General features: G+C 35.1%; 1 protein-coding gene across 1 annotated transcript in view; it reads right to left on the bottom strand.

The window, feature by feature from the left end:
• LOC106131928 (uncharacterized) overlaps positions 1-26,150 on the bottom strand; it is a 33,567-nt gene extending 7,417 nt beyond the window's left edge. The window contains exons 1-4 of the mRNA XM_013331209.2: positions 26,078-26,150; positions 15,673-15,878; positions 3,700-3,801; positions 766-874 (exon numbers count right to left, since the gene is read on the bottom strand). Of these exons, the coding sequence (XP_013186663.1) occupies positions 766-874; positions 3,700-3,801; positions 15,673-15,878; positions 26,078-26,150 (490 nt within the window). The remainder of the gene's footprint in view (positions 1-765; positions 875-3,699; positions 3,802-15,672; positions 15,879-26,077) is intronic.
• Positions 26,151-26,701: the final 551 nt, after the last annotated feature.

The raw sequence follows: 26,701 nt of genomic DNA, 5'->3' as shown, positions 1-26,701 counted from the left end.
CTGGCTCTGTCTACCCCGTAAGTGATAGAGACGTGATAATATGGATGGATAACTTTTAATTAATGCTTAATTTTCGGTGAATTTGGCGTTAAGTGGCTTAATTTATTTTCTGACGCCTTTGTACAATTTTTGGTACACATTTATTTGTAATTATTAATTATATTGCGGTTAATTTGTTACTTCGTTGATTAATCATAAAATAATAATGAAATAACAAACAGAAAAACAGGATTATTCGTTTAACACTGCCAGAATTGAGGACCATATACATTTTCCTTGATGTAAATAAATATGCTAAAAATAAGGGATAAGCTATACTTGGGACTCCTCTTTTTAGGCAATGGTCTAGCAAACTGTTACTATTTAAATCTCAATTCTATCATTTAGCCAAACAGCTGAACGTGGCCTTTCAGTCTTTTGAAGACTGTCGGCTCGTGATTATATGTTATGTCTTTATGTTTATGTTTACATGAATATGTTAATAAATTAAATACATCTCTTATATATAAAATTCTAGTGTCACAATGTTTGTCTCCGTACTCCTCCGAAACGGTTTTACCGATTTTAACCAAATTTTGCATGCATAATCAGTAGGTCTGAGAATCGGCTAACATCTAGTTTTCATACCCCTAAGTGTTAAGGGTTGTCCACCCTTAACATTTTTTTTTAATTTCAAATTATTTATAAGGCAAAACAACGTTTGCCGGGACAGCTAGTTGTTTAATAAAAAAAAAACAATCTCAGCCCACGTCATTGCCAACTCACCTATGACATCTAAGCGTAGAAATATACTCGTGGGCGGATGTGACGACACCTGACATTCGTAGGTGCCCGCGTCTCTTTTCTGGACGAATTTCACTTTGAGAGTCCAATCCTGTGAAAAAAATAATTAATATTACATACAAACATACATATAATCACGTCTTTATCCATTGCGGGGTAGACAGAGCCAACAGTCTTGAAAAGACTGACAGGCCACGTTCAGCTATTTGGCTTAATGATAAAATTGAGATTCAAATAGTGACAGGTTGCTAGTAAAAGCTGGTCGCCTAAAAGAAGAATCCCAAGTTTGTAAGCCTATCCCTTAGTTGCCTTTTACAACATCCATGGGAACGAGATGGAGTGGTCCTAATCTTTTTTTTATTGGTGCCGGGAACCACACGGCACGGCAGAATTAATATTAATTAACCGCATAACTTTGCATTTGTGGTCGAATAATTTTAGATTTACACAAGCGTGCATAGGATTCCTGATGATGATTATTTTCGCTTAAATATATTTCATATTAATATAATTACATTATATAATTATACCGTGTGGTTCACGGCACCAATAGAAAAAAGATTAGGACTTCTCCATCTCTTTCCCATGGCGTTGTCGTCGTCGTCATCCCATGTCGTAAAAGGCGACTAAGCGATGGGCTAGCAACCTCTCGCTATTTGAATCTCACTTCTATCATCAAGTCAAAAAACTGAACATGGCCTATCAGTCTTATCAAGACTGTTGAGTTTGTTTACCCCGTAAAGGTCATAGACGTGATTATATGTATTTACAATTATTGATATAGGTATAAAGAACTGCGAATTCATCGTGAGTTTTTACGCAAGATTAAGATGGCTTACAATAAATAGAAAATACAATAAATGACTATGACAATAATGATCTAATTAGAACTATAAAACATACATATATCTGGTATCAGTAATTCGGTTTAAATAACTCAAGCCATTAAATACTGATGAAGAAAAAACCTTAATTTCCGTCTTGAACAGTTTTTTCCTGTCTCAAAGTCGTACTTTTACACATTGAGCCAGCTGCTAGCAAAGGCATTGCAATTTGAAAGGTAAGAAGTTGACGTTGTTGAAGAAAATGCTGCAGTGCAGTTTGTTACAGTTTCTTTTGCACTGACAATTCGGAAGCGGCAGTAAAGTTAGTTTTAAGTAATTTATTTGATGTCAACTAATGTTGTCAAACCAAAAGATATGACAATTAAGTGATATGAGGTTTCCTATAATAATGAATAAAAATTTAAATTTGAATTTGAATGGTTTAGGTACCCGAATAAAGTGGCACACAGGTTTGAATAGGTTCAAATCCCGTCGCGAGTAACCAATTTTTTTTTGTAGTTATGTACATAAGTTTAATTGATAACCGATGCTTTTAATCTCTCACCTTATCATCGTGAGTAAATCTGCTCAATCAGGTAACTGGATGTGTAATTATGATTCAAATGAAGAGGTTCCCAGCAAAGATTGCATAGGTTAGACGGGAGTCGGTTTGTGTAAAAGCCAGACTTCCTTAATCCCGGATCGTGACCAATCTCTTCAGACAGGCGAGGACGAAATACATTTTAGTTTCAATTCTGTATCATCTGTCAAACGTCCGCCATAATAATAATTTTTTTTAAATAAAGATGCAACCGCCCTTGCTGTAGGTAGTTTAAAAATATCAATATTAGGTGCATTAGCTATTATCATATTAGATACATATATTACATATCATCACGTCTTTATCTCTTACGCGGTAGACAGAGCCAACGTTCAAGTCCCCGATCCACGATGGAAAAGCTATCATGTTATTTTAATAATAAAGTATTACTTTACTGTGCCGTGTGGTTCCCGGCACCAATACTGAAAAGAATAGGACCACTCCATCTCTTTCTAATGGAAATCGTAAAAGGCGACTGAGGGATAGGCTTACAAACTTGGGATTCTTATTAAGGCGATGGGTTAGCAACCTGTCACTATTTGAATCTCAAATCTATCATTAAGCCAAATAACTGAACGTGGCCATTCAGTCTTTTCAAGACTGTAGACTGTCTACCCCACAAGGGATATAGACGTGACCATATGTCTGTATTACTATTTATATTAGCCAAACAAGCTGGCCTAGCGATCGGCCAGTCACTGGCCCAATGTGCACAGCGGTCCTTAAAGCCGAGAATTTCGAAGAGTACGTCACTTGACATAAAATTACTCGAATAAAAAAGCCATTTGGAATGGTGGAAATTTCTTTTGAGGTCTCCGTCTATTTACATCACTTAATATTTCATTTGAACAAGTTATATTTTTTTTTTCTCTTTATAATTACGCTAATATTCATTAGCCTTCCTTTGACTTTTAAATTTATATTTTTTTAACATTAATAATCATGGGATTCTTTTTTTAGGTGATGGTCCTGTCAACGAGAGGTCACGAGCATCTTTGATGATGGAATTGCGATTCTGATAGTGACAGATAGCCCAAAAAAAACCCTAGTTTATGACTGACTGAATGATTAGACTTTGAAATTCAGCACGCAGAAGAAGCAGCTGACACGAATTACGTTTTTTAATTTGCCTTGCATGATCAAACTAGCATGGAAGCTTGCGATAGACGAATGGGTCTATTCCGTTAGTCGCCTTTTACGACATGGGCAATATGTGAAATGTAATATGTCATTCTTCATTTTCACGATATCATTCCTTATGGGGTATTTGTGTAGATAGTGCAAAATGTTTATTGTTAAGTTAATCTAATTGCTGGGAGAGTTTGAGTCATCTCCTTTGAGAGAAATAAGTTTATAAGCCTTTACCTTGGTCGCCTTTACGACATCCATAGGAAAGACAAGAATATTACTAAACATTTTAAGAATTTAACTTTCCAGTCCTGAATGGTAGGTAATTCTCGAAAAATATTACATATAAACAGGATATCTAACCTCGGAATGCTGTAAATGTATCGCTTGAAACCTCTGGTCTGAGCTGTACGTGGTGAGACCAACAGTCAGCAAATGATAATCCTTCCTCCTGATCCAAGATACCTGGAACAATGAAAATGTAATGAATAAGGATTAAATCATTAACTAGCGGCCCGCCATGACTTCGCCAATAACACCTGCAAATGATAAATATAAATATAAAAAGGGGCAAATTACACAGATTGAGTTAGCCCCGAAGTAAATCCGAGTCTTGTGTTACGAGATTTTTAGTGAAGAAAAATGAATAGGACCGCTCCCTCTCTTTCCCATGGATTTCGTAAAAGGCGACTAAGGGATAGGCTTATAAATTTGGGATTCTTTTTTTAGGTGACGTGCGAGCAACCAATCAATCACTATTTGAATCTCAATTCTATCATTTAGCCAAATAGCTGAACGTGGCCATTCAGTCTTTTCAGGACTGTTGGCTCTGTCTACCCCGCAAGGGACATAGACGTGACTCTATGTATATATGTAAAATATAAATAAGTATATCTGATTTATGTAGTTTGACAATAAAATTGAAGATCGATAATTAAGGTTTGAACTACATTGAACTTATATTTCATGATAAATAATACGCTTTTGAAACAATATCTGAGTTGACATTCTATTTTGGTTTTTCTTTTTTTCTTAGTGGCCAGTTTCAGTCATAAAATAAGTATTTCGTTCACATCAATAAAGAATTTATTCGGCTTCTGAGCCCGGGAATCGCGTCAAAATAAGTATTTATGATCTAAATATAGATCTAAAGAAGAGAGGAGGTGAATGACTTTTCTATTAACTTACAGCCGGAACCACTGAACGGATTAAACTGAAAATTTTCCTCATATTGTTTAAGTTATGACCTTTTTACGGCAGAGTAAAAATAAATAAATATTTAATATGAAATCTTATCACAAATATAGTTTGTAATGAAGTAAGTTTCCTTATGCCGTGGGATGTTATAATATGTAGTGGTTCTTGGAACTCAACAATAAGGATGTTGACAAAGATTTTCGAACCATACAAATAGGTAACTAACCAATATGAAATTACACGTGAACAAAATTTAATACATTTCTTAAAACTTCGCTTTTAATTTTTATATTCCAACTAGCGGACCGATAGACATCGTTCTGTCAAAAAGATTTGTAATGTAGCAGTTTTTTGTTCTTACATACATACATATAGTCACGTCTATATCCCTAGCGGGGTAGACAGAGCCAATAAGTCCCGAAAAGACTGAATGGCCACGTTCAGTTGCTCGACTTAATGATGGAATTGAGATCCAAATAGTGACAGGTTGCTAGCCCATCGCCTAAAAAAAGGATCGCAATTTTATAAGCCTATCCCTTAGTCGCCTTTTACGACATCCATGGGAAAGAGATGATGAGTGGTCCTATTCTTTTTTGTATTGGTGCCGGGAACCGCACGGTTTTGTTCTTACCTATTTTATAAACGGGGCAAAAAATTCTGCTGAAAAGAACCGTCACCCTGATGACGGGGAGTGAACTTTATACAAAAGCAATACAGCTCAAATTAACTCTACGTTTTAGTTAGAAAACGTTTGTATGGGAAATGGAAAAGGACTGTTTTTAAGGTTTTTCCGGCAATTGTTCAAATTTTTCTCGCCGTCCACGAACACCAACAAACATTTAAAAAAAAAATTGCAAAATTGCAGCCGTCAAATTGCGATACATTTTAATATTATATATTGTACATACATACATACATAAACTCACGCCTCTTTCCCGGAGGGGTAGGCAGAGACTACCTCTTTCCACTTGCCACGATCCCTGCATACTTCCTTTGCTTCATCCACATTCATAACTCTCTTCATGCAAGCTCGGCGGTTTCGGGCACTTTTGACCTGACCCTTCACCAGGACGTCCTTAATTTGATCAAGATATGTTCGTCTAGGTCTTCCCACCCCGACCTTTCCCTCCACACTCTCCTTGTATATCTGCTTATTATATATTGTGTTATACCTATATCCATTTAAAATGGCGCAGCGGTATTGAAGGTCCCGTGTTTGAATCCCGGCCAGGGCTTAATGAGAAGCGAACTTTTTCTAGTTGGCCTGGATCTTGGATGTTTATCTATACAAGTTTTTATTATTAAATATAGTATCGCTGTGTTAGTATCATTATATGTTTTACCTACATCGGATCGGAAAACAGCGCTTATCGGTACATTCGAAACAATGCCATCTAGTGTTAAAAATGGAAAACTAATCGGACAACGGGCACCGTTCAACCACCTTATTCTTCTTCTTACTACCTACATCATGTAGGCTACATACTGTGTTAGCTACTACTTATATACTGTGTTATAAACAGTTTTGTTATCTGTACATTATAACATGTTATTGGTTGCAAACAATCGTAAACCTATATGAAGATACAACTAATGTTCCTGATGCACATTATATGCACTGAAGATAACAGTTATGACTGAATACGACAGTTCATGTATGAAATATGGTTAGTTAGTTAAGATAATATTAGTTATGGTCGGAGCAGTTCGACTAAGCAAATGCACAAGTTGCGTATAAAACGCGCTATAGTTACTTTTAAAATGTTTATATAGTGTTTGGTAATGTGTGTCTCTATAGTCATTAATACAGTGCCGTGTGGTTCCCGGCACCAAAGCAAAAAAGAATAGGACCACTCCATCTCTTTCCCATGGGTGTCGTAAAAGGTGACTAAGGGATAGACTTATAAAATTGCGATCCTTTTTTTAGGCGATGGGCTAGCAACCTGTCACTTTTTGGATCTCAATTCCATCTTTAAGCCGAGCAGCTGAACGTGGCCATCAAGTCTTTTCGGGAGTATTGGCTCTGTCTACCCCGTAACGGATATAGACGTGACTATATATATGTATGTATTACTTCTTTAGATAACTTCTTGTTCCTAGATTCATATTTGGACCCAGCCGCAGTAGTCTAAGTAGCCCAACCGTAAATAAAGTAATGCGCGTGAGCACAGATCCCGACTCGGAGATGTGCCAATGACTTTTTTTTTAAGTTATTTACGACTGATTCTCTTAAGTTGAGGAAACCTGCACATTCAGATCCATGATCCAATGTCAGTTTAGTTCCCCTGCAAAGGTTGAAGAGGTCAGGTTCAGATTCTATTCCCGTCCGGAAAGTATTTAAAATTAATCATCTCTTACTTCTCATCTTTGAAAAAGATGTGTCAAATTTCATCATTATTTTAAATGCGTGAAGTGGTGGTTCCCGTACCAATAAAAAAGGAAGACAGAGCCAACAGTCTTTTCAAGACTGTTGGCTCTGTCCGCCCCGCAAGGGATATAGACGTGACTACATGTATGTATGTATTTTAAATGTCTGTTAGACACTTAGTAACGCGAGAGTTTTTAATTATTACCTACGAATTACTGTTAACATTTAACACTAGTCTGGCCATTTTAATATTAAATCATAAAATTATCAATTCATCATCAAATTATTAAATACCACTAGTAAATCCTATTTGATTTGCCTCGTCTAATTAAAACCAGGCTTGTTTAAAATAATGCAATTAATATTTGCAATGAATTCATAATTCATCAATCATAATGTTATTTTGTCAACTTTAGAATTATTAAGTATTAAGTATCCTAAAATTTACATTAATATAATAACATTTTAATATTCAGTTACTGAAACTAAAATTAATATAAAATAAATAAAGTAATTGAGGAAAATTTAAACATAAAACTACAAATACATTTTAATAAAAAATTAACACTTATTTACAAAATGCAACTCCCGGCAGATTGGAATCCCGAGGTAAAGTGCCCAGAAGGCTGGCAGCATTGCCACGAATCAAATGTTTATCTTTTGAGCGAGATTGTCAACTCTAAATTAATTAAAATACATAGTATGTACTATATGTTCTTGCCTTTTCTTGTAAAACTCAATTAATAAACTTCTAAACTTAGGTATCTTTTCTTCTGACTTGTGGATGGTGTCGTGTGGTTCCCGTGAATTTAGAATTGGACCACTCCATCTCTTTCCCATGGATGACGTAAGAGGCGACTAATAGGCTTATAAACTTGGGATTCTTCTTTAAAGCGATGGGCTAGCAATCTGTCACTATTTGAATCTCAATTCTATCATTTTGTCAAACAACTAACTGAACGACATGGCCTGTCAGTCTTTTCAGGACCGTTGGCTCTGGCAAGAGCTATATACGTTATTATATGTAACATTTATACATACATACATATAATCACGTCTATATCCCTTGCGGGGTAGACAGAGCCAACAGTCTTGAGCGGACTGATAGGCCACGTTCAGCTATTTGGCTTTAAGATATAATTGAGATTCGAATAGTGACAGGTTGCTAGCCCATCGCCTAAAAAAAGAATCTCAAGTTTTTAAGCCTGTGGTTCCCGGCACCAATACAAAAAAGAATAGGACCACTCCATCTCTTTCCCGTGAATGTCGTAAAAGGCGACTAAGGGATAGACTTACAAACTTGAGATTATATGTAAGTTTGTATTAATTCATTAATGTTATTAACTATGTACTTATTTCTTGTAACTGTATAAATTTCTTACTTCTTTTGTAGGCTTACAAACTTGGGATTCTTTTTTAGGCGATGGGCTAGCAACCTGTCACTATTTGAATCTCAATTCTATCATTAAGCCAAATAGCTGAACGTGGCCTATCAGTCTTTGCAAGACTGTGGGCTCTGTCCCCACAAGGGATATAGACGTGACCATATGCATGCAGGCATGTATGATATTACGAAAGAAAAAATTAAAAATGTATCATGCATTAACTTCAATAGGTAAGCCTTTATTTCGATTTAATATCAAATGCAATGTGGTTTGTAGATTTCGGAGTGTAAAATAATGTGGCACATTATTAAACACATTTCAAATATTGGTTGAAACAATATGTCGGTTGGGTCACCGCAAAAAGCACTTACCGGATTCAATGTTTGTTCATATTTTCGTTTTCAATATGGCTTTTTAATTTTTATAAATATTTTACCTTGTGGTTTCGGGCTTATATACTTGGGATACTTATTTTAGGCGATGGGCAAGCATACTTACACGTACAAGGGATATCATTACGTCTATATCTCTTGCGGGGTAGACAGAGCCAACAGTCTTGAAAAGACTGAAAGGCCACGTTTAGCTATTTGGCTTAAAGATAAATTTAGATTCAAATAGAGACAGGTTGCTAACCCATCGCCTAAAAAAGAATCTCAAGTTTGTAAGTCTATCCCTTTAGTCGCCTTTTACGAAATCCATGGGAAAGAGATGGAGTGGTCCTATTCTTTTTTGTATTGGTGCCGGGAACCACACGGCACCTCGGCATATATAATACATTATCTTACAAATTATTAATAATTTAAATTGTTAATGAATTTAAATTATTATTAAATTTTTAATTTAAATTATTAATTTATTATCTTACCAAGCAAAGGAATTCTCCAAAGGAAGGAAGTAGAGCGTATCTTGAAATTATCTTGATTCGTTTGAGCGAGGAGCTTATAACCACAAAATAGACAACTCATTATGAAGATCGTACGAACAATTTGTGTTCCATGTTTAAAAGGATTTTAATTCCGTTAAAAATATGTGTTCCTTTTTGTGCAGTCTACCGTGAAAAAAGTACCTATACTACGATACTTCTGAGAGAGCTTGATATAAGTTTTCCTTTTTCATAAAAGATATTTGGATCAAACAAAAAATCTTAACTCCATTAGCTTAATAAAGCAAAAAATTTGTTCATTATCTTTAAATTATTTCTGGAATTTTTCCTTTTTTCTATTTATATATACTAATATACTTTAAATAATTCCCAGAATCTTTCCTTTTCTTTTCATATTAATACTAAATAATATAAATCTATATACCTACTAGCTTTTAGGTAAGGTTTATAGACTTTTATTCCCATAAATACATTATTTTACATCACTTACATGAGATGTAAAAATAATGCCTTTCTTTCCCAACTTTCCCAGATGCCGTGTGGTTTCCGGCACCATTATAAAATAAAGAATAGGACCACTCTATCTCTTTCCCATGGATATCGTAAAAGGCGACTAAGGGATAGGATCATAAACTTGGGATTCTTCTTTCAGTGCGACTTCTTTCAGACTAGCAACCTGTCACTATTTGAATCTCAATTCTATCATTTTTACCCAGGTTTAGTGTACTCTTGACCTGACTGTGGATGAAGCGAAGGAAGTATGCAGAGATCGTGGCAAGTGGAAAGAGGTAGTCTCTGCCTACCCCTCCGGGAAAGAGGCGTGATTTTATTTATATATGTATGTTGACCTGACCTCACACCACTCCAGCTGTTTCTAAGCTCCTTGATTGTACCTTTTGTTACAATTCGCTTTGTTCAATTCTTTTCTTAGGTAATCACTTTAGACGTCTACAAACAAAAATGCGTTTTGTTTCATTCTACTTACAATTTTCTGTTTTTGGGGTTCCTCAGAAAAATTGCTTGCTACCCCATCGCATATAAGAGAAATCCCAAGTTTATAAGCCCTATCCCTTAGTCGTCTTTTATGACATTCATGGTAAAGATATGGTGTGGTTCTATTCAAAAGTGGCCAAAACCACACGGCACTATAAAAATGTACTACGTAATAATAAAATGTCCAATCACAATTAACAAAAATTTTACAGCCGTTTCTTAAGTAATCCCTTTGTGTTCCCACACAAGTAAAATCCATAATAATTCCAGTTATTACGATCATAAAAATAAACCTGAGTTACGTTTAACAAGAGCAAAGTTAATGCGCCATTGATTAAAAATTTAGCGAAGATACTGCACAAAATGAGAGAGACTTTTATGAACGTGTTTCTTACTAAATAACCTGATGATTACAAACTAAAGCTATTTATAAAAAAAAGATGATTACCAACTAATATTAAATTTACAAATTGTACAGTCCTTGCGTAGCATCAAAATGCTGGAGTTTGCCCAGAAGGCTGGCAATGCTATTTTTTAACTCCACTTAGAAAATAGAGACTAATTATTTTGAAAATACTGAGATTAAAATAGTCTCAGCTTGCTAGCCTTTCCTTAGGTACCTACCTTTTACGACGTCTTGGGAAGATAATGGAGTGTTTCTTTTTGTAAATGCTGAGAACCACACGACATAAAAAAATGGTTTTGCATTTTAATTAACATTATCAATACACTACTTTTAAATCTGCGAATACCTTTAGACATTTTACTATAAACAGACATATTAATAACCTAATTTTGCAACGAGGGTTAAAAAATAAATGAACGACGTATCTTCCCTTTTGTTTTCATCTCTCTACCTACTAATTAATTGTAATTATGCGTGTGAATTACTTAATTACAGCTGACTGTGCTGTTTAACGTTCATTTTGTTTCGTAATGCATGTAATTTATTAAATAAAGGTCTCGGATAATTAGCTCTTAAATAGGCATCTTCTGTAGCACGAAACGTGCGTTATTAGTCGATTATTATCGGTAATTAATGCCAGTATAGCTATTTATAATCATACATACATACATATAATGACGTCTATATCCCTTGCGGGGTGGACAGAGACCACAGTTTTGTTAGGACTGATAGGCCACGGTCAGCTGTTTGGCTTAGTGATCGAATTGAGATTCAAATAGTGACAGGTTGCTAGCCCGTCGCCTAAAAGAAGAATGCCAAGTTTATATGCTTATCCCTTAGTCGCCTTTAACGACATCCATGGGAAAGAGATGGAGTATTTGTATTTATTTATATGTATTATATATATAGATATACCGTGTGCATTTTATTGTTTTAATTTTAATTCATTTATCTTGCTCTGCACCAACGCCAATCGCCTGTTTGGTTTCCTTCCACCCAAAGGTTGACTGGAAGAGATTGCATTAGCGAGCTTATCACTATTTGAATCTTAATTCTATCATTAAGCCAAATAGCTGAACGTGGCCATTCAGTCTTTTTAAGCATGTTGGATTTGTCTACCCCGCAAGGGATATAGATGTGACCATATGTATTGTATGTATGCAAATATGTATAAATACACAAAAATACGCGTCTATATATAGTCCCGAAAAGACTGACCGGCCATGTTCAGTAATTCAAATTCAAATTCAATTCAAATTCAAAATTTTTATTCATTATTATAGGATACTATTATATCGCTTAATAATTGTCGTATGGTTTAACAACTTGGTTGACGTCAAATAAATTACTTAAAAACTAAGTTTACTGCCGCTTCTAAGGCATCAGTGCAGAAGAAGCGGTAACAAACTGCACTAATACAACTTAATTTGATTGATTTAGAGTGATCGCTTAACCTGAAAAGCGATTAACGTTATCATCACTAGTTCAATAATAAAACTAAAATTGTACTAACTGTAACAGTTTTAGTAATTCCAGTCGAAATTTTGCCGTAGCAATTAGGGTCCAAACTTTGTGCCATTAGTTTAGTCGTTAAAACTGAAAATAACTAAACTATTTTGTTGTAAAACTCATCCGTGCGTGTAACGCGCTAGTGATGAGCGAAATTAGTCTCAAGTTTATATTTTGAGGTCTCGTGTTAGTATAGTAGAGCCAAAAAAAAAGACTGATAGGAAATCTCGTTCGCATTTTGAAAGTTTGTTTTTTTTTTGACACATAAAATAATTTTCAATAAATAAATCAAAATGTTATTTTGCCATTTACTATAGAATTGAACCACTCCATATCTGTCCTATGAATGTCTTAAAACGCAACTAAGGGATTGGCTTATAAACTTGGGATTCCTCTTGTAGGGGTAAATTGAAAGTCAAATGTATATCAATCTTCAAAAATAACATAGGCTATTTTAACACCATACGGTTTACAGGGTAGACAGAACCAAATACCAAGACACAAAGGCCACATTCAGAATGAAATTAAAATTTGAAAATAGTGACAGGATTTTAGCAAGTCATCTAAATAAGCGAAACTTTTTAAGTCTCCCAAAATTACGACGAAACAAAATTACTCACATAGCGAATTTCTAATTTCATTTACTCCTGTTTTCTCGAAAGTTAACTAATATATCGAAGAAGCATGTTTCAAAATCCAATATGCCTAACATTTGAGTTGGGAAGTTCATTTCACCAAAATGTCTGCCTATCAACGGGATTGCGCCAAAAATAGGCCACTTTTCCCTTGGAATGGCGCCCTTTAGGCAAAAGCCGTGCTATTAAGACCTTGATCCTTGCTTTCATATAGAATTTAAATGTTCCGTTAAGTTAGGTTGCTTTTTTGGGACTTAGAATAACAATAGAAAAACAAACGCGATAAAATATTGTAACATTAAAATCTATGAACTTGCAGAGTTATGAATGTGATTGAAGCAACAAAGTGTACAGGGACCGTGGCAAGTGCAAGTAGTTTCTACCTACACCTCCGGGATAGGCTCATTGTTTTATTAGTAGAGTAGAGTGGAGCGGAGCGGAGTGGCGTGGAGCGGAGTAGAGCGGAGCGGAGTGGAGTGGAGTGGAGTGGAGCGGAGTGGAGCGGAGTGGAGCGGAGTGGAGCGGAGTGCAGTGGAAGGGAGTGGAGCGGAGTGGAGTGGAGCAGAGTGGAACGGAGTGGAGAGTAATACTCGTAAATAGTAGGTACAATAATAAATGGAATTCTTCAGTTACATATTTATTATATCTTTTTTGTAGACTCTCGAAAGGCATTGAGATAATTTTGCCATCCAAAATAATAGTAGAAAGAGAAAAGATTTGTATTTTTGTACGTTTGTAAAGAATAAACTCAAAAACTCCTGTTTTTATTTTCGCAAAATTTGGAACGCATATTGACCTTCGAGTGTAATAGGCTACTTTCTTCTGGCTTCTCACGGGAGCGAAGCCCCTCATAATAGCTAATATATTTTAATACTAGTAGCTCATGGAATCTCGATTCCAACACCAAGCCACCCAGGTAATCGTGGCCTTGTTATTGTAAGCTTTGTCTCCCTCGTAAGATATGAAGACGTGATGTGTATGTATTATATAAGGAAGACCTCTGTAGTGTTAAACTGGTGAACAAGTCAATTGAGTCGTGGGTTTTATTCACAATGAGACGATGTAAATTTCATTCTGGTATCACGGATTTTATTGTCCCGAGTTTATGAGCCTCTTCCCTTGATTGATTTTACGATCTGTTCGGGAACAGAAGCTGCCATCACACACATACATATACCTACATACAAACAATTGTATAACTAAATGTAATTTTTAATCTGTGTAAGCACAATATTGTCTACTAGCTGTGATGCTACTGCTACTGCGGTGATTCCAACTTGAAGAAGGCCTATGGATGGTTTTATTTCATATAGAAGCACTTTATTTTACACTAGCTGTGCCCGCGACTTCATCCGCGTGGAATAGTTATTTTGGGCATCATTGAAGGGGCTTGAAGGATGAATAATTTTCCTCGTATTTTTCACATTTTCCATTATTTTTTTTGCTCCTAATAGTTGCAGCGTGATATTATTTAGTTTAAGTCCCAGTTTCTCAGCTACTAAGAATTTCTTTGTTATTCTTAATATTATTCTGTTCCTATCTCGAAACTGTATGTCACGGTAATATAGTGTTCTTGTAGAGAACTAATATCGTTTGTGTTACTTGTCAAGGAGAGAATGTGAGCGGAATAAAATACAGTTATCCTCACTTTTAAATAGAAAACAATATTGTAAAATATATTGTACATATACATTCATATATATAATCACGTCCATATCCCTTGCGGGGTAGACAGGGCCAATAGTCTCTAAAAGACTAGCCACGTTCAGCTATATGGCTTACTAGTGGAATTGCGATTTAGGTACATCGTCAAGGCAGGTTGCTAGCCCATCACCTATAAGAAGAATCTCAAGTTTTGAAATTTACCTTGATCGCTTTTATAATCTGTACGGATAGAAAAGCAAGGTTCTACCAGACCAGCGTGAATGCTATATGGACTAACCGTCTAAAAAGGATGGTAAGTCGTCACAGGTAAGAGTGATGAGAGATAATTTAAAAAACCATAGGGTAACGATAACCTTTATTTGGGCTAGATTTACAATTTTTCATTCGTTCATTCATTCGTTCATTCATTCGTTCATTCATTCGTTCGGTCATTCGTTCTATTCGTTCATTCATTGTCATGGGAACACTGAAGGCAAGAGATCGCGTGGTCGTTCCCCAATTGAACGTGAAGGACTCTTCCTCAAAATATTACACGGTTGTAAGAAACGCGGAAATGGTTGGAGACTGCTGAAGGCAGATCATCCGTTCCTGATGCAATCCTGAAGCTGACCATGATCCTCAGACGTAAGAGAAAGAGAGATTCATTCATTCAACATTTTCAAAAAAAAAAAAACATGAAAATTCTTAAACTCCATTAGAATACTTACCGTTAAATAAAATTTGTAGCGTCATTATTCAGTTGATTTCGAGTTGAGAGTTTCTTAATGACGGAAACTTTGAATGACGTCTTCAAACTTATTAATTAGATGAAATGATACAAAAGTGTTTCAGACACGAAGGGCTTAGAAGAGTAATTATTTTGTTCCTATCAGGGAATTTACAGAAGTTTACCTTGGAGGGGTTGACCAAGTGATACAACTCGATAGTCCTGTATCAATAGTCTATCGATACATACATATCATCACGTCTATATCCCTTGCGGTGTAGACAGAGCCAACAGTCTTGAAAAGACTGATAGGCCACGTTCAGCTGTTTCGGCTTAATGATATAATCGAGATTCAAATAGAGACAGGTTGCTAGCCCATCGCCTAATAGAAGAATCTCAAATTTACAAGCCTACCCCTAAGTCGCCTTTTATGGGAATGAGACGGAGTGGTCCTATTCTTTTTTTATTGCCAACCATACGGCACCAATTACACTACACATAATTATTCGCTCTATCTACCCCGCAAATGATATAGTCGTGATTATATATGTGTTTTATAAACCTATATAGTAAAAAAAATGGCACTTACAATTCCATCTCCAATATTCCTTATGACACACGGCAGTAATGCTGTTGAACCCGTTTGTGACGTCACAACGGTGTTGTTCTCAGTGCCGAAATGCTTCTCCGGTGTATTGTTGTACAGATCTTCTAGAGGTGGGAAAGAGACGGTGAGCTCGTTCTGTTCTGCTTTGACGGTCGGCGACGCTGAGGTAAGGGGTGGCGGGGTCGGTCCTGAAAAAAAAATGTCTGATCAAATTCTCATTGCTATATATATTCATAATTCTATTTTTAAACGACTTCAAAAAAAAAGGAAAAGGTTTGAGAAACTTTCTTTTTTTTAACAATATACCCTCTGATATCAAAAGTCCTCTGATACTTCGCTCGATGTATTCAAGAGAACTTTACTATAACTATAATATTATGATAAATACAATATTATACTGAACTTTTGCTGTTATATTTCGTTTATTTAGTGTGACAACGACCTATTTTTTTTTTTTGTATTTTATTTTCTCATGTAAGTGATGTTAAATAGTATGTCTTTATGAGAATAAAAGTCTATAAACCTCAACCTATATTAGTATTTTATTTGCAAAAGATGTAGTCGCTAATACCCCGGTATATAAACAGATATTGTGAAGTTGACGTTGTTGAAGAAATTGCTGCAGTGAAGATTGTTACCGCTTCTTCTGCACTGACGCCTTGGCAACGGCAGCAAACTTAGTTTTAAGTAATTTATTTGACGTCAACCAATCTTGTGAAACCAAAAGATTTGACAATTATTAAGCGATATGATAGAATCCTATAATAATTAATAAAAATTTTGAGTTTTTAATTTGAATTTTGATATTATCCGCAGCTCCACCCGCGTAAAGTCAGGAATGGCGATAATTTAACTTCCCGCGGGATTTTCGGAAAATATAAATATGTAAAAATAAAGAATAGTACCACTCCATCGCTTTCCCATGAATATTGTAAAATGCGACTAAGGGATAGGATTTCTAACCATAATCGTTAAATATATGTTTTACTTTGTAACTATTCATCAATTTTAAGGACGTTATTATTATGGTTTATAAAACACAGGCATAAAAAGTGAATTATAAAAATATATATACGAACCATGAAATGTCGGTATTTTTCGAATAATCTTGTTTGAAAAAAAATATTAATGAAACGAAAAAAATATTTTTGTTCAATATTGATTCCGCGTAGTGCCAGCGCGAACAAAAGGTCATTCTATTCTACTGAATATTTTTGTTAATAACTTTCGGATTTTTCATTTGAAACAAAATGGAAATAAAATCTATTCTTACCTATAAAAGAGGTACCCTGACTGACTGACTCACATATCGACGTACATTCTTAACAGCTGAGTCGAGGAATTTGAAATTTGGCATATACCTTCTTTATGCATTTTTAAATTTTCCCACGGGAACAGAAAATAACAAGATTTTTCGTATTACGCACGCGAGTGAACCCGCGGGCGTACATAAGTTAACTCTCCCGGGTTAACCAAAACTAGGTGCTAGAAGTTTCAATTCCTCGCAACCTCTTTGCGGGGTAGAAAGAGACTAGCATTCTCAAAAATACTGGAAGCCTACGTTCAGCTATAGGGCTTAATAATGGAACTGAAATTTGTCACTATTTGAATCTCATATCTATCATTAAGGCCAAACAGCTGAACGTGGCCTAGAAGTCTTTTTAAGACTGTTGGCTCTGTCTATCCCGCAAGGGATATAGACGTGATTATATGTATGTAGTTATGAATGTGGATGAAGCGAAGGAAGTATGCAGAGATCGTGTGTGTCGCAAGTGGAAAGATGTAGTCTCTGCCTTCCCCTCCGGGAAAGTATGTATATGTATGTAGTGAATTCAATTAGTGGTACACCTAGTTATAACTTTAAGTTAAAAAAATAATTAATGAGATTGAGAGATAAAATTGATAAATTGCCAGACAATAATTCAATATATCAAAATAACTCCAAAAACATTTATGGACATAAAATATTCCTCTTTAATATCTGTTTAAACACAGACTTTATAATAATGACTTCTCCGAACTCAGGGCCGAGAAAAATAAAATAAAGTGTTCCTGAAATTACTCAAGACATTAAAATATTACAACAATTAGACGAAATCGAAACCTTTTTGCAATATTTAATGAGAAACTTTTCAGGCTCCCTGTTTTGACAGTTAATTAATTTTGGACCCACGTTTAAAATATTAAAATTAATTTGTGCAAAATACGTATTTTGAGCTCAAATAACGGACAGGGAATAATTTATTACAGGAAATTATGATGTTATTTGAAAAAAACTTACCAAGTGCGAGTCGGGCTCGCGGACTAAGGGTTCCGTGTATCCATAACAATTTTCTATAATAGAGATATCATTAAGCAAAAATGAGATAGGAGCCATCTTGAAATAATTATTTAATTTAGATTTGACTACTCATTTTTGAAGTTACATAAATACAATATTCTGTGAAGATTTAAACAGTGTACCTGTTGTCATTATTGACAACAAAAGAAGCAAAAAGGAACATGTTTGTTGTATTGGAGTCCCATTATTTTTATAATTCTACTTTAAGAATATCTTTTATGTATCATACATAAACATACATACATGTTATTAAAGTGTAGTTGATGTTATTAAAGAAAATGCTGCATTAAAGTTTGTTACCGCTTCTCCTGCAGCGATGCTTTTGAAGCGGTAGTTAACCTAGTTTTAAGTTACTTTGACGTCAACCAATATTGTGAAAATTAAAAGATATGACAATTAATAAGTGATGTTGAAATGTCCCATTGTAATTAATAAAAATTTTGTATTGGAATTTGAATTATACCATCATTAGTTGTGCCGTGGTGTGAATAGGACCACTCCATCTCTTTCCCATGGATGTCGTAAAAGGCGACTAAAGGATAGGCTTACAAACTTGGGATTCTTTTTTTGGCGTTGGGTTAGAAACCTGTCACTATTTGAATCTCAATTCTATCATTAAGCCAAATAGCTAAACGTGGCCATTCAGTCTTTTCAGGACTGTTGGCTCTGTCTACCCCGCAAGGGATATAGACGTAACCATATGTCTGCATGTACGTTAGTCTAGATAGTGGACTATCCGGGTGCAATACTGACTTAGTCAGTAACTCACTTTGTTTAAGGACTTTCACTCTTATAAAACGGAACCCTAAAAGATAATATTGTTGCGTCTTATGAGACGAAAAGCTCACGGCGATTTCAGCTCATTATGAGATGTTGCAAGATTAATTTAGGAAATTAATTTGGTAAAGATAATAGAACTATATTAAGACAAGGCGGCGCTGGCGCAGCGCCAGTGCGCTTATCTGTGACACAGTAGGTCCCGGAGTCGAATCCCGGCCAGGACATTAAGAGAAACGAACTATTCCGATTGTCCTGGGTCTTGGATGTTAATCTATGTATGTATTGATATTCATAAAGTGACAGGTTGCTAGCCCATCGCCTAAAATAATAATCGCAAAGTTTGAAGCCTTAAGCCTATCCTTTAGTCGCCTTCTACGAAAACTATGGGAAAGAGATGGAGTGGTAATATTCTTTTTGTTACTATAAGACATAGAATCATTGAGTCAGTATCTTAGAACACAAGTTTCGAACTTACTTCGAGACTAACTCAATCTGTTCTGTTATCAAAGCTAATATGCCTCATAAATCTATACTAATATTATAAAGCTGAAGAGTTTGTTTTGTTTGTTTGTTTGTTTAAACGCGCTAATCTCAGAAACTACTGAACCGATTTGAATAATTCTTTCACTGTTAGATAGTATATTTATCGAGGAAGGCATTTAAATAAAATCTACATTTTATCCCGGATTTCCTACGGGAAACGTCAACAATGCAGGTGAAAGTTGAATGAGTCGGCCATCTGCGAGTTTTCCACGCGAACGCTGCGCAAACCAACAAAGATATAGTAAAACAATGTTCTAAAGATGTGAAGTACTAATTTTTTGCCACAAAAAAGTCCGCGAGAGCATATATCTATCTCTTAAGGTTTACTTACAATAACCATTTTTATGTTCATTTTTTAAGATTATTTTTTCATTATAAACATAAGTTATTTTGAAACCAATTTTCTTTAATTCAGTATTAATCCTTATCCAAATAAATATGTTTATTACTTTCGGCTTTTCATGTAGAATAGAATAGATTTAGAATAGAATAGATTTATTTTCAAAATTGGATACAAGGTATCACTTATTGACGTCACATAACTTAAATCTAATTATAATTACTACCGCTTCCAAAGCGCATGTGTAGAAGAAGCGGCGGAACAAACTACACTGCAGCATTTTCACAGGACGTCAATTTACAAATATAGATCTCTTAAATCTAAATCGTGGACGAATGCACATTGTCTACATTAAAAAACATGTATGAATGTAGAACTGATTATGTCAATACGAATATTTCGTCAAATAAAATAAATATAAAATAAAATATGTACATACTGTACAAATTATGTCAAGATCATGTCAAAAATACACAAGCATTTAAGAGGCCATTATGTCCAGCTCGGGCCACACATGTTTATCATTAATATAATCATCCGTGCTGTAATAGGCTTTCCTACAAAGCTCAACTTTAATATACTGTTTGAATTTTCTATCATTCATTTCAAGAACACTTTTTGGTAATTTATTATAAAATAAATAATGTAGACTAAAATTGCCATTTACAGTATATAAATCAGAGGAATAGGTTTTGAGATATAGTCGTTATAAGCAATTTGCAGCGAAACATTTAATACGGCGAACCAGCGTTCTTTCTAATACGCGTGACCGCCTGACCGAATTGATAAAACCGAGGAGGATGTTTGCAAAAATAAATATGATGCCCAAAATAATAATTCCACGCGGACGAAGTCGCGGGCACAGCTAGTACATAATATTTTCTCAATCTGTGTAATATGCCTCGTAAATACATCATATTTTTTTAGGTTCATTCAGTATCGTTAATTTCAACTAATTCTCAATTTTTTTAAATGTAGACCATTTCACACTGGTCTACAGTGAAGATTAAAGATGTATACTTTTGAATTATTGTCTGGTGAAAATACTGCAGTGTTGTTTGTTCCGTCGATTTTTCTACACAGACCAGCGCTTTGGAAGCGGTACTGGATATAATTCTACCTACTACTTTGTATCCATTTTCTTATTAAGTTTCATGAAAACTTCTAAATAAATAATTCAAAAATTATAATTATCTAACGATCAAAAATAAAGGAATATAATCTCGAAAAACTTCTTCATCCCGGAATTACTTCCGGAAGGGAAACAAGATCTTTCCAATATTAGATTTCAAAAGTCAATTTCGTGAGCATTAATCCCTTGGGACTAAGACGGGTCCAGTTCTATAGATATAAACGCAACTAGATACGGCAAATGCATTTTTTCTATAATACTTTTAAATCGTAGAGTGGCGTGTGGTTCCCGGCAATTTAGAATAAGACAACTCCATCTCTTTCCGATGGTTGTCGTAAAAGTTGACTGAAGGAAATACTAATAAACTTGTGATTCTTCATTTGGGCGATGGGCTAGCAACCTGTATTTTTGAATCTCAAATACATCTTTAAGCCGACAGCTGGACGTAGCATTTCCGTCATTTTAAGACTTGAGGCTCTGTCTACCTTACAAGTGATAAAAACAAGATCATAAGTTCCCCTGCAAAGGTTGTAAAGGTCAGATGGGAATCGCTTCATGTTCGTGACTTCTCCAAAATACTTAACTTCATCGTCTTATTTAGAAAAACCTGTATTATTTTGTAGGTGGCGCTAAATTTGGGGCTTTTTTTATGTGGCGTTTATTTCGTTGTTAGTTTGAAGACGGAATTAAATTAGTCGCATTTTGTAGATGCCGCTTACTTCACGCGGGCGAAGCTGCGAATAAAAGCTAGCTGGGTTCATAAACCAGACTAATCAAATAAGGAATGCCAAAAATAAAAAAAAAAACATTCCCATAGACCTACAAAAGCATAATCGAGTTTTATTATGATTGTGTGAAAAAAACATTGTCTTGGAGGACAGCCTTCAAAAGCGAGCATTTATGTTAAACGAATTACATTTTTTTGTCTGAAATACTAAACAGTATGACTAAACGAGTGGGTGCGGACGTAGATTCTAAAATTTTTAGAGGCGGCATGGCTTATTCGTAATGAAAAGAGATATGGTATGCTTTTGGTATTTTTGTTAAGTGCCATTAGGTGTCCAGCACCAATACGAAAAAGAATATTACAACTTTCAGTAAAAGGTGACTAAGGTATAGGCTTATAAACTTGCGATTTCTTTTTAGGCGATGGGCTAGCAACCTGTCGCTATTTGAATATCAATTCTATCAAGAAAAACAGCTGAACGTGGCCTGTCAGTCTTTCAGGACTGTTAGCTCTGTCTAGCCCGCAAGGGATATAGACGTAATTATATGTATGTTTCTATTTACTTTTGATTTGTTACTTGAAAAGACAGGATTCAAATAGTGACAGGTTGCCAGCCTATAAGAAGAATCTCAAGTTTATTAGCATTTCCCTTAGTGGCCTTGTACGACACCCATGGAAAACAATGTAGTGGTTCTATTCTACAGTGACGGCAACCAAGGCTTAATCTAAAAAAAAAACAGATTAATAAAAATTACATAACACTTCTAAATATTCGTAAGTCTATATTACAGCCGACTTACAAGGTATCAGAATTCAAAGCTTGTTTGAGTATCGTTGCATCCAGTTTAAACTTTAAGACTAACTTTAGCTTCATGGAACCATTTGTATCTTTTGAACTTAAATCTATTGCTGTTTTAAAATACGTGGGTTGACTCACAAATTCTATTCATGTTTTGAAGAATTTCGTTATTTATGGAATATAATTTATAACGTTATTTTAGGATGAATTTCGAAGTTTAAGAACAGATAAAGATTACCAAAATAACTTTTATTTTCAAATAAAATGTAATGTTTCAGTTTTGAAAATAATTTCGAATTGAATTGAAGAAGATTTTGAATTGAATTGAATGAAATAGTTTATAAATATTACGGGACAAATTACACGGATTGAGTTGTTCACGAAGTTAGTTAGAGACTTGTGTTACGAGATACTAACTCACCGATACTATATTAAAACGTTATTTGTACTTAGTATGGTTGCCTACAATAAGTTAGAGGTAAGAAGAGATTTTGCATTAGCACGAATTGTGTTTAGTTTAATCAGGGGCAAGGCGGTTAATTCAGAAATTAACCGCCTAATAATAATAAAGTGCCAACAGTCTTGAAAAGACTGACAGGCCACGTTCAGCTGTTTGGCATAATGATACAATTGAGATTCAAATAGTGACAGGTTGCCATCCCATCGACTAAAAGAAGAATCCCAAGTTGATAAGCCTATCCCTTAGTCGCCTTTTACGACATCCATGGGAACGAGATGGAGTGGTCCTATTCTTTTTTTTTATTGCTGCCGGGAACCACACGGCACACGGCACGAAGTTACTGATAACGAACAGATATAGGAAAATTCAGATATTTTCTATTGCTACGAATCATATTAGAATATAAATGATTTAACTTAAACATAGAATAATAATTGTCGTGCCCGTGCCGTGTGGTTCCCGGCACAAATATAAAACAATAAAGAATAAGACCACTCTATCTCTTTCCCATGGATGTCGTAAAAGGCGACTAAGGGATAGGCTTATAAAATTGCGATCCTTTTGTTAGGCGATGGGCTAGCAACCTATTTGGATCTCAATTCCATCATTAAGCCGAGCAGCTGAACGTGGCCATTCAGTCTTTTCGGGACTATTGGCTCTGTCTACCCCGTAAGGGATATAGACGTGACTATATGTATGTAGAATAATAATTATGTGAATTACTTATTGAACCACATTAAAGCGTGTTTACGTCAGCTATTTCTAAATAAATGAAGATAAAAAAAGCCAATTTTCTGGAACGCATTAACAGAAAGACTCAATTTAAAACTCCAAAAGAATTGCAGTTAATAAAAATAAATTCAATTTAGAACTAAACAAAAAAGAACTAACGTCTTCAGCTCGGCACAAAGAATTCACTGGGAAACAATTTAAATGCTTAATTCTCAATTAGTTGCTGGGTAATTTGGTTCGAAGAATCTAAGCCATGGGCATTTAATGCTGATGAAGAAAATGTGCCGTGTGGTTCCCGGCATCAATGGAAAAGGAATACACTCCCAAGTATTTCCCATGCATGTCGTGAAAGGCTACTAAGGGATAGGCTTATAAGCAAGGGATGTTTATATAAGGCGATGAGTTGGCAACCTGTGACTATTAGAATTTCAGTTCCATCATAAATGCCTACCCCGTAAAGGATAAAGACGTTATTATATTTATGAAGACAGATAGTACATAAAAAAATCCTTCACAAGCTCTTGTAATTTTCTTTTCAACACAGTTAAAATGGAAATAAGCTTAGCATGAATTACACAAAAGCAAAACCGCCGTTTACATACTTTAAAACATACTTTAAGGTTTTATATGTAAACATTTTTTAAGGTTTTATATGTAAACATATTTTAAGGTTTTATATGTAAACATACTTTAAGGTTTTATATGTAAACATACTTTATACTGTCATCTAATGTTTTGAAACATTACATTTTAATTTTTCCTTGCAAACTTGATTCCGTTCAGTTGTATTTTTGATTTGCCATTAATGATCATGATGATCACTACAGTCTAAAGCATATACGTAGTAAAAAAGGCAGACGGACTGTGGCTTGAATAAAAAGTGAAGCATCATAATGGCGGCATTGTACGCATGAGTTACAAATAATGAGATAATCTATGACGCATCTAAGACGTAATGGCGGGCGACTGTCACACTATAGGTGAGGGTTTCTGCGTGAGATAAAGACATAATCTATACTAATATTATAAAGCTGAAGAGTTTGTTTGTTTGTTTGAACGCGCTAATCTCAGAAACTACTGGTTCGAATTGATAAATTCTTTTTGTGTTGAATAGACCATTTATTGAGGAAGGGTTTAGGCTATATAACATCACGCTGCAACTATTAGGAGCGAAGAAATAATGGAAATTGTGAAAAAAACGAGGTGAATCATTCATCCTTGCGGGCTTCAATAATGCCCAAAATAACTATTCCACGCGTACGAAGTCGCGGGCACAGCTAGTATAGTATAAGTATTGTTTGATCTGCCACTCGGCAAGCAAGATTTACTCACAAAGACTTGACAAATCCTCAGTTTAAGCCCGTGCAATTTAAAAGTCAAGCTTCAGAATTTCAAAGGGAAGCCTCTCATAATGCCACATTGGATGACAGATCAAAATATAAAACCTTAAAGTATGTTTACGGCGGTTTTTCTTTTGTGTCATTTTTGCTTTTCATGTGAAGCTTTACTGTGTCGAAAAATGTTACTGGAGTTTATATATATTTTTTCAATTTTTAAGATTAGCGCATTCAAACAAACAAACAAACTCTTCATTTTTATAATATTAGTATAGATGTTTAAATAATTTAACTATTATTGTTACCGACAAGCTTGCATGACGAGAGTTATGAATGTGGATGAAGCGAAAGAAGTGTGCAGGGATCGTGGCAAGTGGAAGGACGTGGTCTCTGTCTACCCCTTAGGAAGAGGCGTATGTATTTATGTATGTATGTACTATTATAGTTTTCTAATCTATATTACAGACTTACTATCATCTTAAAATCTAAACTGCGCCAGGGCGAATTTAGCGCTACCTAAAAAAGAATACAGGTTTATCGCAAATCCCACGGAAACTTTAGTTTTATCCGGGATGAAACATACCCTAAGTCCTTGTGCAGTTTCCTAATTATTCAAAATTTCAAAGGTTCCGTAGCCAACGCGTTAAGAGGTAACAAACATACGTACTTTCACATGTTTATTATTAATTGGAATAACGAGAAGTAGACAAAGCCAATATTCTTGAAAAGACTCAAGGGCCACGTTCAGCTGTTTGGCTTTATGATGAAATTGAGAACCAAATAGTGACAGGTTGCTAGCCCATCGCCAACAAGATAAATCTCAAGTTAATAAGCCTACCCCTTAGTCGCCTTTTACGATATCCATGGGAAAGAGATGAAGAGGTCCTATTATTTTCTATTGAAGTCGGGAATCACGCGGTAAACTCCATATTAATTTTTTATTTTTATTTTCGAACGGTCTATGAAGCCATTTAATCAAACTTCAACTTCAAACAAATGCTTAAACATAATAGTAGGTTACGGATTCGAATCCCAGCCAGGGCATGATGTCTTGGATGCTTATCTTTTTAAGTATTTATTATAAAATATAATATCGTTGAGTTAGTATCTCGTGACACAAGTCTCGAACTTACTTCGAGGCTAACTCAACCAGTGTAATTTGTCCCGTATATATTTATTCTTTAATCTACGCTTACCTTCACCGGATCCGATGGCGGTGTGTGTTAGAAGCACCACGATGCACAAACATCGCTGCCCCTCCACCGACATCGCTGTGCGGTACCTGAGACAAGATATATTCAAATTACATACATACATACGTACATATATATACATATAATCTTCTATATCTCTTACGCGGTAGACATAGACAACAGTCTTGAAAAGACTGATAGAATTGAGATTCAAATAGTGACAGGTTGCTAGCTCATCGCCTAAAATAAGAACCCCAATCCCAATTAACAAAGTAACTATGAAAAATAACAAAAGCCAAACCACAAAAGAGAAACATAAAAAATAAAAAAACACAGCGAATGGAGTGTAAAAGTGGGAACAAATAAACGCCATTTTCTGCGTTTTATCAATTTTCCGTGCGATGGCATCGCAAACGCAGAGGTTTAAAACATTTCTTGCTAATTAATCTCTTGCGTTCGGCTGAGCGCGAAATTAACAGATATTTTGCTAGAAGAAAATTGGCTGGGTGTGATCGGTGTATTAGGATTTCTGGGTTTATTCTGTTTCGTTCTAGTTCCGGTTAAATCTTGGAAAGAATTCTGGAAAAAAATTAACCCCTTTGTGGGTTCCTGACCCCCTAATTAACA

The sequence above is a fragment of the Amyelois transitella genome, chromosome 26, assembly GCF_032362555.1.
Source record: "Amyelois transitella isolate CPQ chromosome 26, ilAmyTran1.1, whole genome shotgun sequence".
Taxonomy (NCBI): Eukaryota; Metazoa; Arthropoda; class Insecta; order Lepidoptera; family Pyralidae; genus Amyelois; species Amyelois transitella.
The sequence above is the reverse complement of the archived record's forward strand: the minus strand, read 5'-3'. Positions and strand labels throughout refer to the sequence as shown.